General features: G+C 43.8%; 1 protein-coding gene across 1 annotated transcript; it reads right to left on the bottom strand.

Annotated features, from left to right (window-relative positions):
* Positions 1–3213: 3213 nt before the first annotated feature.
* Positions 3214–9427, bottom strand: fstl3 (follistatin-like 3 (secreted glycoprotein)). Its single transcript, XM_027008183.3, has 5 exons — positions 9158–9427; positions 8104–8289; positions 5944–6159; positions 5513–5740; positions 3214–4668 (listed from the first exon to the last, which is right to left on the bottom strand). Exons 1-5 carry the CDS (start codon positions 9231–9233, stop codon positions 4634–4636), a joined length of 741 nt encoding a protein of 246 aa, XP_026863984.2. The 5' UTR covers positions 9234–9427; the 3' UTR covers positions 3214–4633.
* Between the last annotated feature and the right edge of the window lie 5132 nt (positions 9428–14559).

Raw genomic sequence — 14559 nt, 5'->3', positions numbered from 1 at the left:
ACAGATGCAGTCTTCCTGTCGAACTTGCAGCTGCTGTGATGAGTTGAATTACTTTGACATATCATATTAGGAGAAGGCAAAGATCCCGATGAGAAAACGATGCCTCCAGATTAGACAGTGTAACCGGATAAAGTGTCTGCATCCAATCGTGCGCAGTCACGAAGTCCCACTGTGCTCCAATGGTGGATAACTCTATTGGTGGCTATTCTGGTGGTTATTCTGTGGTAGACTTACTGAATTAGATTAGGACTCATATCAGCCTTCCTATAAACAAAGCATGTGCTTCTGTGTGGCCGGAAGCATTCAACTTGGATATTATGAGGTCTGGCGGCATGATGCCCTGGCGGAGTCAGATCTTTATCGTCTGCTGGAAGGGATTAGCTGGAACAGAGTTCTCAGATGGATTTAGTCAAGGCCCAGCACATTGAAAACAATACGGTTAGCCCACACCAGACGGGCCGTAGATGGCGGCGATAAGTGGCCCTGTATGAAGCTTCTTTCGTGGTGCTCATGTGCAACTAATGATCATATCAGACCTGAGGTCTGTCCTCCAGAATGCACAGTTTTCTAAGGAAATGGACTCCACATGCGCAAATGCGATCGCCAGAAAAAGCCACACTGAATGTTCCCCCAATCACCTTTTAACTTTAATGCATTCTACATTGTAGGCATGTTCTAGAGAAAGGTTGCTCATGGGTTTAGCACATCAAAATAGGAGGGAAAAAAATGATTCTTTGTCTGGCTTTGATTGTTTGCTTTCTTTGTTGTTTACTTTCTTTGTTTTGGATTGGGTGTGTTTGGATAGGTTCTGGAAGTTAACCGCTGGAAACTTTTACCAAAAGGTATAGCTTCCTCAGGGAGATTTTTCATTAAATGTCTCTTGTCCTGAAAAAACGAATTACGATCAGAAGTTATGTTTTCCAGGACAATTTGTCCTTCTTAATGGACTGAACTCAAGAAACAAATTGATGCAGACAGACCACACAGAGTTGGGGGGTGGGGGGTCATGTCATCCCAGTGGAGTGGTCTGAAGATAGAATCTTGGCTCATTTTTCCATACACTATGGTTAATTGGAACAATTAGAGCTTGCCTAACTTCCGAAATCTGTTTTTGTCTCCCTCCAAAAGTTTTCTCAGTCCCATTTGACCCTCAGGAAAACACCACGTGGTCCTGTTGCCATTGGTGATTTCTAAGTCATGACATCTAAAAAGAAGTTCTTAGGAAGAATGCAGTGCTATATACAACACACACATGGGTCAAGCATTTCATAAGTTAAGTTGAGGGGAAGAAGCAGGGGGAAGATCCAATTTTTCCACATTTCACAGGGTTTGTGCGTTTATCATTTTAAAGTTGAAAATGAACTTTTTTTTTTTTTCCCTCACATCTCTGGTGCTGTTCCTGGTCAGGATGAAACAGCAAAGGAAGTAGAATCTCTCTTACAACTCCACAATGCTTCTTATCAAGCAAACCTTATAGTAATGGCATCCGTATTCCGGTGGGGAGCAATAACAACTTTCCTTACGAAGAAGCGCTGAGAAATAGTGGTTGGCACAAGACCGATGCAAGAATGTAGGCAGAATTAAGTTATAGACCATTCGGGAGAATATAAACAAATCCTCACACAGTTTTAGAGAATCAGCATTTCATATGCTGGGTGAGTTTCTATTTGACATATGACTGGAACATGAGGTTTTGTGTCACCATAGGTGCCCTGAGAGTGGCACGTTGCATCAGAGCTCCCCATCCCCCAGTATTCAGTAAGCATAGGCCTTAATAGACATCAGAACAACAACTGAGAACTTTGTTGTCTCCTGTACATCCAGAGGCCACACTACCACTGGAGAGATCGAAAATACAGAAGGAGCCATTATGAAGCGAGCACTATGACACTCAGACTGGGAAACTATGCGTCATGTGGACTACAGCCAAATGCTGGTATCACTGCGTCACGTCTGTTGATGTTGGAGCTCTAATGTCCCATCATCGGTGAGGTCAACCTTGGAGCTGTCTGGTCAAATGTATATTTGTATAAGGACTGTCATCTTGTGTACTTTAGAGCAAAGACTGCATAAACATGGGCCCTTTAATGAGCATTTTAGCTCTGATCGTGTCTTACCAAAGCTTTGTCTATGTGAGGAGAATGTATTGGGTCATGGTGAAGACTTATAACAGCTGAGCTTGACGTGAAACCTGTTTTTAGTATGACTGTATCCTAGAACAAAAATAATCCATTGTGTCTTGGTCAATGTTGTGGTATGTAATAAACATATTCCATTAGATAATTCCAGGATTCAAGTGTTAATTTTAAGCTTGTTATTTCAGGTACAATTGAGTCTCACATTTAAAGTTACCATTTTGGTGTCCTAAAATTTGCACCTTTGACATGTCTATGGGATCACTATGATGTAATGTATTTTTTTTCCCCTGGTGACTCAGTCGGAGCGTTACATTCATTATTTACACTGAACCAGTGGGTCACTGATTTAACACGGATATTTCAGATCATGCAGCACCAGTTGTCAACCGTGAGCCTAGTTTCTCTCAGATGAACAGCTCTAAGCAATCGTGAGAAGAACAGAGAAATGCAACAGAGCCAGACATGACAGGGAGGCACTACGAGAAAACAACATTTTTTACAGAATTGTAATGGTCTCTTAGAGCAAACATTTAATTCTAGTCCCACCGTAATAAAAGGGCGCTTGGATCAGAATATAAACATCTCTCAAAGTTAAACCAGATGCAGCCTGGAGTGCCTCACTCTGGACTGGGAGAAAAAGGAAACCGTTTCACACAGAGAAATGACTCAACGCTCCCTCCATCTCTCGCCCAGCGCGAGCTAGGCTGGCCGAAACAACGTCGGCTTTTACTGCGTCCTCACAGGCTGTTGCTGGATAGTTTCATTTGGTCCAAGCTTGAGGAAACCTCAGGCTGGATCCTGGGTTTTCTGTGGTTTGCCATTGTTGATGCTGAAAGCCGTATACGACGCATTAGCTCACTGCCGGAGGACTGAGCGTCTCAGACAGCAATCAGCTGGACTGAACTATTCAAGCAAAACATTTTGATAGTTTACTGTGTTCTATACAGGTGTGAGGCAAAATTTTTCCTTTCTTTCTTTGCCAATTATTCTGAAAACTGCATATCTGTTAGTCACATCAAAAGCTATATTAGTTCTTGTCAGGGCACATGATGATGGGTTACAAACAACAAGCCAGTCAACAAATCTTTGTTTTAATCAGAGATAAATGTACGTATTAATATACAAAAATAAGTTGATACATTATGAAATTTCACAGTAGATACACAGGTACTGTAAAACAAGAAATATATTTACAGGGATATAATATCTGTGCTATCAACATAACTTGTACAAAGTTTAAAGATTACACAACAGAAACGCAAACTGTTCTGTCACTTATTCACAAAAAATGCAATAAGCTACTATGTAGAGGTACACTGAATATCAATCAACTTAACAATGCATCTCTTCCTAAAACATCACACTCAAGTAACCCACAAACGCACACACACAATAATGATATCAAAACCTTTAAAACAGTAGAACGTACTTGATATTATTTGGACAGAAACGGCTTGTAACCGATGGTGTTGGACTGTGGCTGGTAAGTTCGTTGCTCGGTGGGTGGCTCAGTTCGTGTTTCCTGCCAGCATTTGCGGCGCTCTGGCGCCGTGCCTGAAAAATCCCGCACCTCCGACAGCCCACGCTCTGCGTTCGGCCTTCCACTCTATCGCGAACAGTCTCCAGAGCCCGGAAGAATTCGGCCTCTTGGCTTTCCGAAGGAGGCGCGTTTGGGGAAGATGGGTGTAGAGCTGCTCTGAGGACATTTTTCTCAAAACACTGAGATTTAATAGTGATACCTCTTTAATAGTGATACCTCTTTAATAGTGATACCTCTTTAATAGTGATTAGTTATCCTACTGTGCACTAATTCTTACACTTGCTCATGTATACAGTGTAATGGAAGTGGTTTCAATCTGTTGGCAACATTTGAGCTTTAGATGATGTTACAAACCCATTATTAGCCTGTATTCAAATCTTCATCTTCACCCAAGTCAAGTCTATTTCAAATTGCATATGAAAAGTTATTTCACTGATATGTGATTACACAATTACACTGTATATATTAAACAGGCTGGAAAATGCCATTTATGAATGCGAGCTACTTTTTCACATGAACCAGTATTGACCTATAATGGTTCTTTACATGAAAACTGACAGTAACAATAAATATCTATGTGAAGACATCGAATCTTTTCTGGAAACATGCAAAACAAATGCAAAAGTAATATAAATTAAACAACCTTTTGGAGAATTAGTTTTCTCCAATAAATAATACTGGTCATGTATTTACAATATGCACATTATCAGGCCCACATCATACAACAGTCTATGACTTCAATTCTTGTAGAAAAACCAGATAGTGAGGCTGGCACCCATTCTTGAAGTATGTACTGCATGCATCTACATAAATCAGTGGTTCATTTAAAAAACTGCAACTCTGCATTGGAAGTTATGACCAGCCCACATACACTGAGCTGTCATTAGATGTACAGGAAACAAGCTGGTCTTACACACAGACAATGTCCCAGTGGTCTTACACACAGACAGTGTTCCTAAAACAGTGAATTCTCCTCACTGCCTTCTGTACCTGCAAGGCAACAAAGAGTAATGAGTGAAACAGTCATGATTAGCATCTGAACATTTTTCCCAAATTTGAACTGTGCCCTCAACAAAACCTAACCCTCATTCAAATCCAAAAGTGGCCTGGGTCATGGATCTGAGACAAGCTGGCTGTTAGCAGATAAGTTATGAATTCCACATCATTTCATATTTACACTGCAAAATCCCCACTGTTCACTCATTTAAAAGCAGATGGACACAAATTAACCAACAAATTAACCGGAATACATTCTGCATACTGGACATTCTGGACATAAATGAATCCTGCAGGTGTTAAATCAACATTGCAGATGTTAGTCCAACGTGAGAGATACTGCAGGTGTGTCTGTGTGAAAGGTGCATGGACCTGGACGTTTGTCCGTGTCTGTGTGGAATGTGATTGGGCAGCACACGTGTCTGTGTGGAAGGTGATTGGGCAGCTCACGTGTCTGTGTGGAATGTGATTGGGCAGCACACGTCTCTGTGTGGAATGTGATTGGGCAGCACACGTGTCTGTGTGGAATGTGATTGGGCAGCACACGTGTCTGTGTGGAAGGTGATTGGGCAGCTCACGTGTCTGTGTGGAAGGTGATTGGGCAGCTCACGTGTCTGTGTGGAAGGTGATTGGGCAGCTCACGTGTCTGTGTGGAAGGTGATTGGGCAGCACACGTGTCTGTGTGGAAGGTGATTGGGCAGCTCACGTGTCTGTGTGGAAGGTGATTGGGCAGCTCACGTGTCTGTGTGGAAGGTGATTGGGCAGCTCACGTGTCTGTGTGGAAGGTGATTGGGCAGCTCACGTGTCTGTGTGTGCAGCACAGAGAAGTAGTCCTTACTTCTACAGTGGCCATAATGGCGCACCCCTATGGAGCGTCCGAAAAAACAGGTGGCCCTGCGCAAATGGCAAGCACTGGCATAGGTGATGTTGTCATTGCCGCAGATGGTCTGGTCGGTGAGCAGGGGCATAGGGCAGAGAGCAGTGCGGCACATGACACAGTGGGCACTGTTGGTCTGGTCCGTCACGCAGGTGTGTGTTCCCGGACACACCACGTTGGAGCACGACTCTGAATGCAAGAGTACAGGGGACAGGCTCGAGCTCACAGACACAAGTATTGTTTATTCCAAAACATTTGTTTGTTTGTTTGTTATTGGCCAAAGTCTCATGTACCAATAAGTGAAAATCGTGTTAGCCACATACAATGAACAAAGGCAGAGCAACGTAACGGGCTTCGAACAGAAGGCTCGTGATGAAACAGACAAGGCTCACTTTTGCACTCTCCCTGGTACATGATCTCCAGGTCAGGATGACCTTTGCACCGAGCCAGCAGGAGAGCGCACTCGTCTTTGTAGGAGTTGCCATCGCTCCCGCAGACCGCGTGCTTCTGGGAGACGTTGGAACAGTCCGGGGAGCACACGCACTGAGGACGTCCACCCTTCATCCTGCACACCTTCCCCGGGCCACACTTCACCCCTTCACACGTCTCTGTGAACATAAAAAACACGTTTGAAAAATCCATTCATCGCCTTTCCTTTAAAAAGAGGAAATGATTATTGTGATTGGCTCTTTGCTGTACATTTTTCCTTAAATGTGTTGAGGACTGATCATGATCTTACTGTAAGTATTGTCACAAAAGTACTATACTGCACTATGCACAGACATGCTATAGCCATATTAGTTAGCTTTACCTCAGGATCTTTATGTCTTTATGATATGAGTGTTGACATGTACCGAGCCCCAGATCCCATTCCCTGTAAAATCCCTTTTATGTGCTGTTTACAGAGGAGTCAGCCACACTAGCACTAACACACTCACAGCATGAAACCTCTGGCTCTTCTAGAGAGCCCATATGTTATGTTTAAGGGGATGATGTAAGGTATTTTATGGTAGCAAGTTTATGATGTGGTCACTCCCATAAAGGAATCCTAAATAGGAATGTACGGAAGTATACAGATTAGTCAGAGTTTGAGCTGGAGCTCCAGGAATGCTCTGAAGCCCCTGTCATGCCGACACCCACGCAGAATATCAATAAGCAAAGTCCAGTAGTCTGTATTATGTTGTGATAGCAGAAGAGAAGCATTCTGGAGCCAGCAGTAAAACAGACCTTCACTTTTCCCGCCCCCGCCCCGCATATCTAACGACGCTGATTGTGTGCTAAGTGTTCAAAGCTTATGAGGACCAGACCTCCCTAGCATGTGGCAGCCATTTCTCTCTGCGGTAAGATGGAATTCAGTCGTTTCTTCGGGAGAAAGGGAAAAACAAGGCCGCGTTCCAATAAGCACTCGGAAAGAGAGAGAAGGGGAGGAAAGGGGAAGAAAAAGAACCGCTATTGTATCGAGCACATTCCGTTTAACTCATATTACGAGTGCCCTGCAAAAGCTGAAGCTTTAGGCTGGTGTCTTGGCTAGTGTCTGTAGGGCTAGTGTCTTAGCCGAATGTCAAGTGTGTTAGCTAGTGTCTTAGCTAATCAATTTTTCCTCAGACTGAAATGTAATCACTCTGACTAATCCTGAATACTTAGAAGCTGGGTTCCTTTATCAGCATGTCATGAACAGTAATGTCTAACACTCTTTCTTTCTGTTCTAAAGCATTTATTTGAAAATTTCCCCATAATGGAATTTCAGATCATGTTGACACCTGGGTAACAAGAGAAGACAAACTTAAAATGTGTGTCCATAGTCCTACTACTCTCGTGTGTGTGTGTGTGTGTGTGTGTGTGTGTGTGTGTGTGTGTGTGTGTGTGTGTGTGTGTGTGTGTGTGTGTGTGTGTATATGTGTGGCACACACACACACACACACACACACATACACAAATGCACGCATGTATGTATCTGAGCAAACCAGCATACATGTTCCAAACTCACAATACTGAACCATACTCAAAACAGCTGGATGGAATTAGAGAGATCGTCTGGCTCAAATCCATACCAAGCTTTTTGCATTTGAAGAAATTTTGAAGAGTCCAGTTATCAACCCCAGATTGGCCCCAAACTGGCGTGTCTTGAGTATGAAAAGACACCATGCATGCTTTCCTCTCAATATCCTTACCCTTTCTTCTCTCATTCCAGCAGTACCTGGATCGATACCGACCCTTCATAACATACATACAACTTACACATACAAATCAGTTACTGTTCCACTCTTTAATAAAAATCTTTGTTGGTGCTGAAAACATGTTGCAACAAGACCTGTGAGCAAAGTTTGTTCCTTACGACAGATCAACCCAAGACAGCTCTACAACCATCCGATCAAAAGTGTAGCTGGTACCTTTCACCATTAGGAAAACCATTAAAAGCCTTCAACTAACGTGAGGAACTGTACATTCACCACAGCACACAAAGTCAAATGTAGCATTCCTCTACTTGATCCAGTGAGTAAAATCTTTCACATTGAGTGAAGTAGTTTACTAGTTACTGGAGAAGGACCTACCTTTGCAGGGTTTACAGGACACAATACCCAGGAAACCCAGTAGGCTGACTTCATTGATGGGCAGGCTGGTGTTGGACCAGGCTGTGTCCAGTCGGCCACCTGCACAACACTCCTCCCTGGTCACTCCACGCATGAGTACCATGTCACAGCGCTGTTCCTGACCCTGCTGCAGCCAACACATGCCCGCTGCATGCACATGCACACACACATAAACATATGCGTACCATCATGGATACATGCACAAATCACTTTCACAGTTTATTCTGTACAAATAAGTGGGCAGTTAACTAGCATCACTGAAACTGATTAAAGGATATTTTAATGTAGACATCAAAACTTCCTTTAGTGTTGCACGTGCTGAGACCATAAGGTTAATGCCATTATTACACCATAGCATAAACGCCCACATGGCCCCAGCAAGAGTATGACACGTGTCAGTCTTCTGATTTTAAGGAGTCCTGTTAACTTTAAAATTATGTTTTTAGACTCAATTTCATCTGTATTCACAGCACAAGAACACATAGTTACATCTTAATAATGAATTAATAAATATTTTGTCATAGTGTTCATAAGTAGGTACTTCAGGGTGAGATGATTATTACAAAGTTATCAGAGGGCAATTCTGCTTCACAAATGTATACCAAATACAACGTTACAATCCTAAACTGTTACCATGGACCTAGATCAAACAAAAGATTGCTTCAGTGATTTTAATGGTTAGCTACTTATAATAATATTGGCTATACTTCGTTGTCTGCTCACATTATAATGCATGGCTGCACCTGTACAATGTGCGTGCCGCATCAGATGAAGTTTTATCTGGCTTCTGTAGTCAAGTTCACCGAGTTCGACATTTCTCATGGTTTTACAATCTGTTATCAAATTAACCTAGCACTGGCAAAGCTGAAGCGACCCAAAAGCAACATTTGAGTATTTTCCCCACGTAAAACACAAGGTCTAAGATATATAGCTATCGAGATTTAAAAAACAAACAAACAAACAAACAAACAAACGGGAAAAGCTTTGAGCCTTTGATCCACTTCCACGAACTTACCGTTTGTGCGGTGTTTTCCAAGTATTTCACACAACGAAATAAGCAGCACAGAGTGGAGCGCAGAGAAAAAGTTCATGATGTTCACAAAAGTTCTTTCCACACAGATGTTCTGTTCGGAGTAATAAACCCCCCCCCCCTTCACAAATATTTACGAGAATAAAAGCTTTGGTCAGACTTAAACGTTTAGCTGTTGCTGCGAAGCGTTGCCCTCGTTTACGTGAATGGATTCGTTGTAAGTGATGTTGGTCCGCCTCTGTATAAATATTTTGCATCGAGTGAATTATGCTGCGGGGTTAGGATGGGCGTCGCTAACATGGACGGTGAGGGGCTGACTGTGTCACTTCTCGGATATGAGGCAGAAAACTCCCACATCTAATCTCATTCACACCAAACCGAAAGGACGGTTAATTGTCACACTGTATTTATTTCGAAATAATACACAGAAAAACGCCTTGAGTTTAGTCTAGTCTGCTTCATTCCTTCCTCCCACGGTATAAGCACCTCTCACAGCTGATTAAATGTACAAATGTGTATTCCGTTCAGGGCACTGCTAGTGATAATAAATAATGCTTCTCAAAGTTTCCAGAATTCGTGTGATTTCACTATATGATGTTCATCCATTTTCAATAAAGTCTAAATAGGTGTTTTAACTAACCGCTTCACAAGAATCTCTGAACTAGTCTGAAGTAAAAGGTTCCTGTTCTAATATGGACATTTACTGTATGGTCGATGGTGGATATAAAACCTAATAGTTTCTCATTCTCTGTGCTGTCAACCTTCATTTGTATAGTTTGTGTCATTACGTTGCCTCTCCTGTTGCGCTATCTGCTCACCAGCTATTTTACTAATCTTGGACAGCTTATTTTACTGACAGGACAGGCGGAACAAGGCGTTAGCAATACCAAAGTCATGGGTTAGAGTGCACACACAGTTATACTGATAAAAATGTACATCTGCTAAATGCTGAAAATGTAACTGAACACATTTCTTTAAAATAATACCATTTACTGCCCTCCAAACATTAAACTGTAAGTGATGTAGACCTGCTGAATCTTGATTAATTATGTATTGCACACAATATGTTACTATACCTATAGTATATGTGACTGTGTGTTTAAAAGAATATAGTCTCTGTTCTTTAACCCATACCTTGTTCAATCGATTGTTTTCCCTTACTGGTGGATTTAGTAATATTCAAAGTGGACGGAGACTGACAAAACAATCGGAAATCCACAGGTAATGTGCTTCTGATAGAATCCATATCACTCTCAGATCACACACAAGACATTTCCCAGGCCAATCAGAAGCTACATTTTAGCAGCTGGTCTCATGCAGCTGGCTGGAAACTGGAGCTAAGCACTTTTCCACAGCCCCTTCAGGGCTCGAGTGAATCTTCTCCTGTGTTTCTTCAGTGCCAAAACCTCAGGCGTGTGGCTCTCTCACTGCTCATCAAGCCATACGTGCGCAAATGAAGAGTCTGACTAGTGGCAGGAGTTATGATCACATCCGCCAGGCATTTGCTTTGTTTTCAACTGACCAATATGTTAGTCATTGCCGCGGTTTGCTGTGTTTATTAACATTTTGGAGAACATTCTAGCCAGTGGAAGAGTGGAGAAAAGCGACTGTAATAAAGAAGCTGTTATGTTAAGTTTCTGGCAGCTACATTTCAGCAGAGATCCTCATGGAGCTTTGTGGTTTGACAGTGGGTTGCACTCAGTAAAAAGTGAACCCTGACTGCAGAAATACGAGCAGAAGTTCCCTCATGGCTTCAGGCAGGTGGCTGACAGGCCTGGCCCAGCTCAGCTCACACTGGTCTTGTTCATCCTGAGCCAAAGGCGCTGTGCATAATTGGCTGCCGCTTCTCACCAGTGTGTTGATTGGATGTAAAAGCTGTGTGTTGATTATGAAGAATGCTTGTGTTCTGAGAAACATGCTTTATAAGTGTAATATCATTCACACAAAGAGACCGTGGTGTGAGTCTAGGCATTGGGTCACACTTCTTATACATAGACAAAGTAAACAGATGCCAGCAGTGATTTCAAGAATTCAAAATTGCAAGTTGTCATCAAATCTCTCTTTAGGCTTACAAATGCATGCAGTTTTAAAGATTATATTGAAGATACAAAACGACATTTTTTTTTCTAAAAAGAACCCTTTTTGATGCCATGTTTTTGTGTATGTTTGATGTGACCTTGTAGATGAGTGACTTTCACTGTAACATAATCAAGCACCTCTGTGCTGTCTGCAGTCACAAGTCTGTGGGGCCACCAAGCAGCCACTGCTGGTGTGAGCATGCCGGTCACTGTGGAGTCATGCTCACAGTTCTGCAGGAAGTTCTCAGTCCCCTTTGGCTTCCATTCCCAGCTTCAGCTTCCCCACTTCCACTGTCTGGGCTGTGCCGTGTTGGGATATTCCATGCTGGTACCCTCCTATCTGGTTTTAGCTATACTGAAGGTCCTTTGATCATGAGGTTGGGTAGGATGCACTGGGGTGTGAACTAGGCTGGGGCAGGACAGGTTGGAGGAGGCCTGGGCTGTGGGGCAGGACGGGTTGGAGGAGGCCTGGGCTGTGGGGCAGGACGGGTTGGAGGAGGCCTGGGCTGTGGGGCAGGACGGGTTGGAGGAGGCCTGGGCTGTGGGGCAGGATGGGTTGGAGGCGGCCTGGGCTGTGGGGCAGGACGGGTTGGAGGAGGCCTGGGCTGTGGGGCAGGACGGGTTGGAGGAGGCCTGGGCTGTGGGGCAGGACGGGTTGGAGGAGGCCTGGGCTGTGGGGCAGGACGGGTTGGAGGAGGCCTGGGCTGTGGGGCAGGACGGGTTGGAGGAGGCCTGGGCTGTGGGGCAGGACGGGTTGGAGGAGGCCTGGGCTGTGGGGCAGGACGGGTTGGAGGAGGCCTGGGCTGTGGGGCAGGACGGGTTGGAGGAGGCCTGGGCTGTGGGGCAGGACGGGTTGGAGGAGGCCTGGGCTGTGGGACAGGACGGGTTGGAGGCGGCCTGGGCTGTGGGGCAGGACAGGTTGGAGGAGGCCTGGGCTGTGGGGCAGGACGGGTTGGAGGAGGCCTGGGCTGTGGGGCAGGACGGGTTGGGGTGAGGGAGAAAGCAGCACACTGTGTTTCTCTATGAGCCTTATTAAGTGTGTATTTTATTTTGTGCGCATGTACGTGTCTGTATGCTGTGTATGCTGTACAATAATCTGTGTGACTGTGGTGGAATGCTGACCCTGAGCAGGGTGCTGGCCGTGGATGGGCTCGGGGAGGCAGAGGCTCAAAGGCTCAGCTCACATGGTTTGGATCATCGGGCCCCCTCGCCGAGGGAGGACTGGGAACGCACGAGAACGCCATGCAACACCACCCCCGTCCTGGTGATTTATGAGGGAACACATAAAACTCTTGCCACATTGAGGAAAAGGATTATTGAATATCATAATTTGATTCGTGATAATAAAGAACATATATCGACCGTACAAAATATCATCGACATGCAACATTGCCACCCTTCCTTGGGTCTCCTCAGATCAGCGCTTCACATTTTTTCAATCAAATTTGACAAACATCAGTGGCACTTTTACAGTTTGAAATAAAAAAAATACTGCCTTTATTATTAAGAGTTATTTACATAAGCATCTAATCCAACTTAAATTAAGACATGGGCTGTGGGCGACGTTATGTGCCGCTTTGGTTAAGAGCATGTGTGCAGTACTGAAAACCTCTGGCGTGACTCCAAATCACTATTATAGATTTACAGATTCCGGCACTTTATACATAATTTACAAGACAGATAATTCTGGCTAACAGATTTTCAGCCCCCCCCCCATGTTCTAATCAAAAAAAGGTTTCTGTGTGCAGAAGAAGGCCAAGGCAGAGAATCTGACAGAAGACACAATGTTTTTGCAGTGTCTTTGGGGAGTTTGTTTCAAACTCTTTGCATGCTTGGGTGTTGTTTGTTTGTTTGTTTGTTGGCCAGGGCTTCATCCTTGCTATTCTCTCAAGGCTCTTTTTGTGGAAGCTGTTGGAGACTGTTGATCTGGGAACAGCCTGTCCTGCTGCATTCAGTGACTGTTTCCTAGCCATTGCTGGACTAAAAGTAATTTCCTTCAGACGTGCGCGTGTTATCCACCAGCTAAGGGACTATGTGACAGGCTCCGCTGGTAAAGTCAAACTCTATGGTTGTCACATCTGTTTTGTAGCCTTGCCCAGATTTTTGCCTCTGTGCAGTTAGATGCCTGATTCTCTTTTGTCTTTATTTTTACATTTTCTTTCTGTTTCAATTGTATATGTGTGATATAGAAAGAGTGTAGAGCAACAGCCATAATAATTTTACACTTGGCATGATGCATAAAGTTAAGACACGAAACTCTACAATGTGATAAAAATGGTACATAACTTTACAAAGCCCATTCTGACCAGCTTACATCAAATTGAATAGGAGAGGTGAAATAAGATAATAATGATGACAGGTGATAAGATCCATTTGCTGTGATATAATATGGTCAGTCAGAACATTCGGCATCTTTGTCCACCAAATGACTCTGGGACGTCACTGTTTTAGTAGATTTTATTTTGCAGAACACTGCTCTCTGCTGGTTGTGTAGTGTTATTCAGTTATTCCAATAACTTTCTACAGCACATCCAAACATTTCACTCTCATCTACTAGAGAGGTCATGTAGTATTGATTACAAACCACAAATTCACTCTCAAGTGTTTTCAAAGGTAAATCAACATAAATAGATAATAAACATGGGAAATAGTGGCAGCATTTTGTCAACAGCAGCATTACTGAAACAAATCCAGGTGCTACTGCTTTGACCATAAGGTTATATGTGAAAGAGAATAACAGTGTTAACAGGCGTGTACAATACATATAAGATATAAGCATGAGGATTGATCGTAAGACTCAGTACGTTTTATTAAAATGGTATTAGTGGAGATTATGGAATGACCTACAGCTGGTTCAGTAGCCTAATAACCTGTAGGCTAAGCAGATTTTCATTCTGGCAGGCCTGGATTGGATGTTGCAGTGCCACATACGTATGGCACCTGTAAACAGGCCATGTGACTGAAAACTACTGTGATTTCATGAGCCTCCCTCCCTAAATGTCCTGTAAGGCTGGGATTCGTTGCCAGTGATGAGCGCAGCTGCTCTGACTGCTCTCTGACGCTTGCCGTTACGCAGCCAGTCAGGATGCACTCTGTGGTGCTTGCTCTGTAGAAGCTAGCAAGGATGTTAACGCGCGGCCGGGCAAACCTCGCAGCTGTGTTGGAGTAGAGGGACCAGGTGAGGGCATCAGTGAGCTGCACGCTGAGGAACTTAACACAGCTTAACACATCACTTCAGCTCCTTGGATGGAAGGGAGTGTGAGCGTTGATGCAGCTTCTCTGTCTCAATGTCAGGAGGTGGCGGCCACC

This window comes from Electrophorus electricus, chromosome 26, assembly GCF_041902795.1.
Source record: "Electrophorus electricus isolate QZ-2024a chromosome 26, ASM4190279v1, whole genome shotgun sequence".
NCBI lineage: Eukaryota > Metazoa > Chordata > Actinopteri > Gymnotiformes > Gymnotidae > Electrophorus > Electrophorus electricus.
Note: the sequence above shows the minus strand (reverse complement) of the source record. Positions and strands in the feature narration are given on the sequence as shown.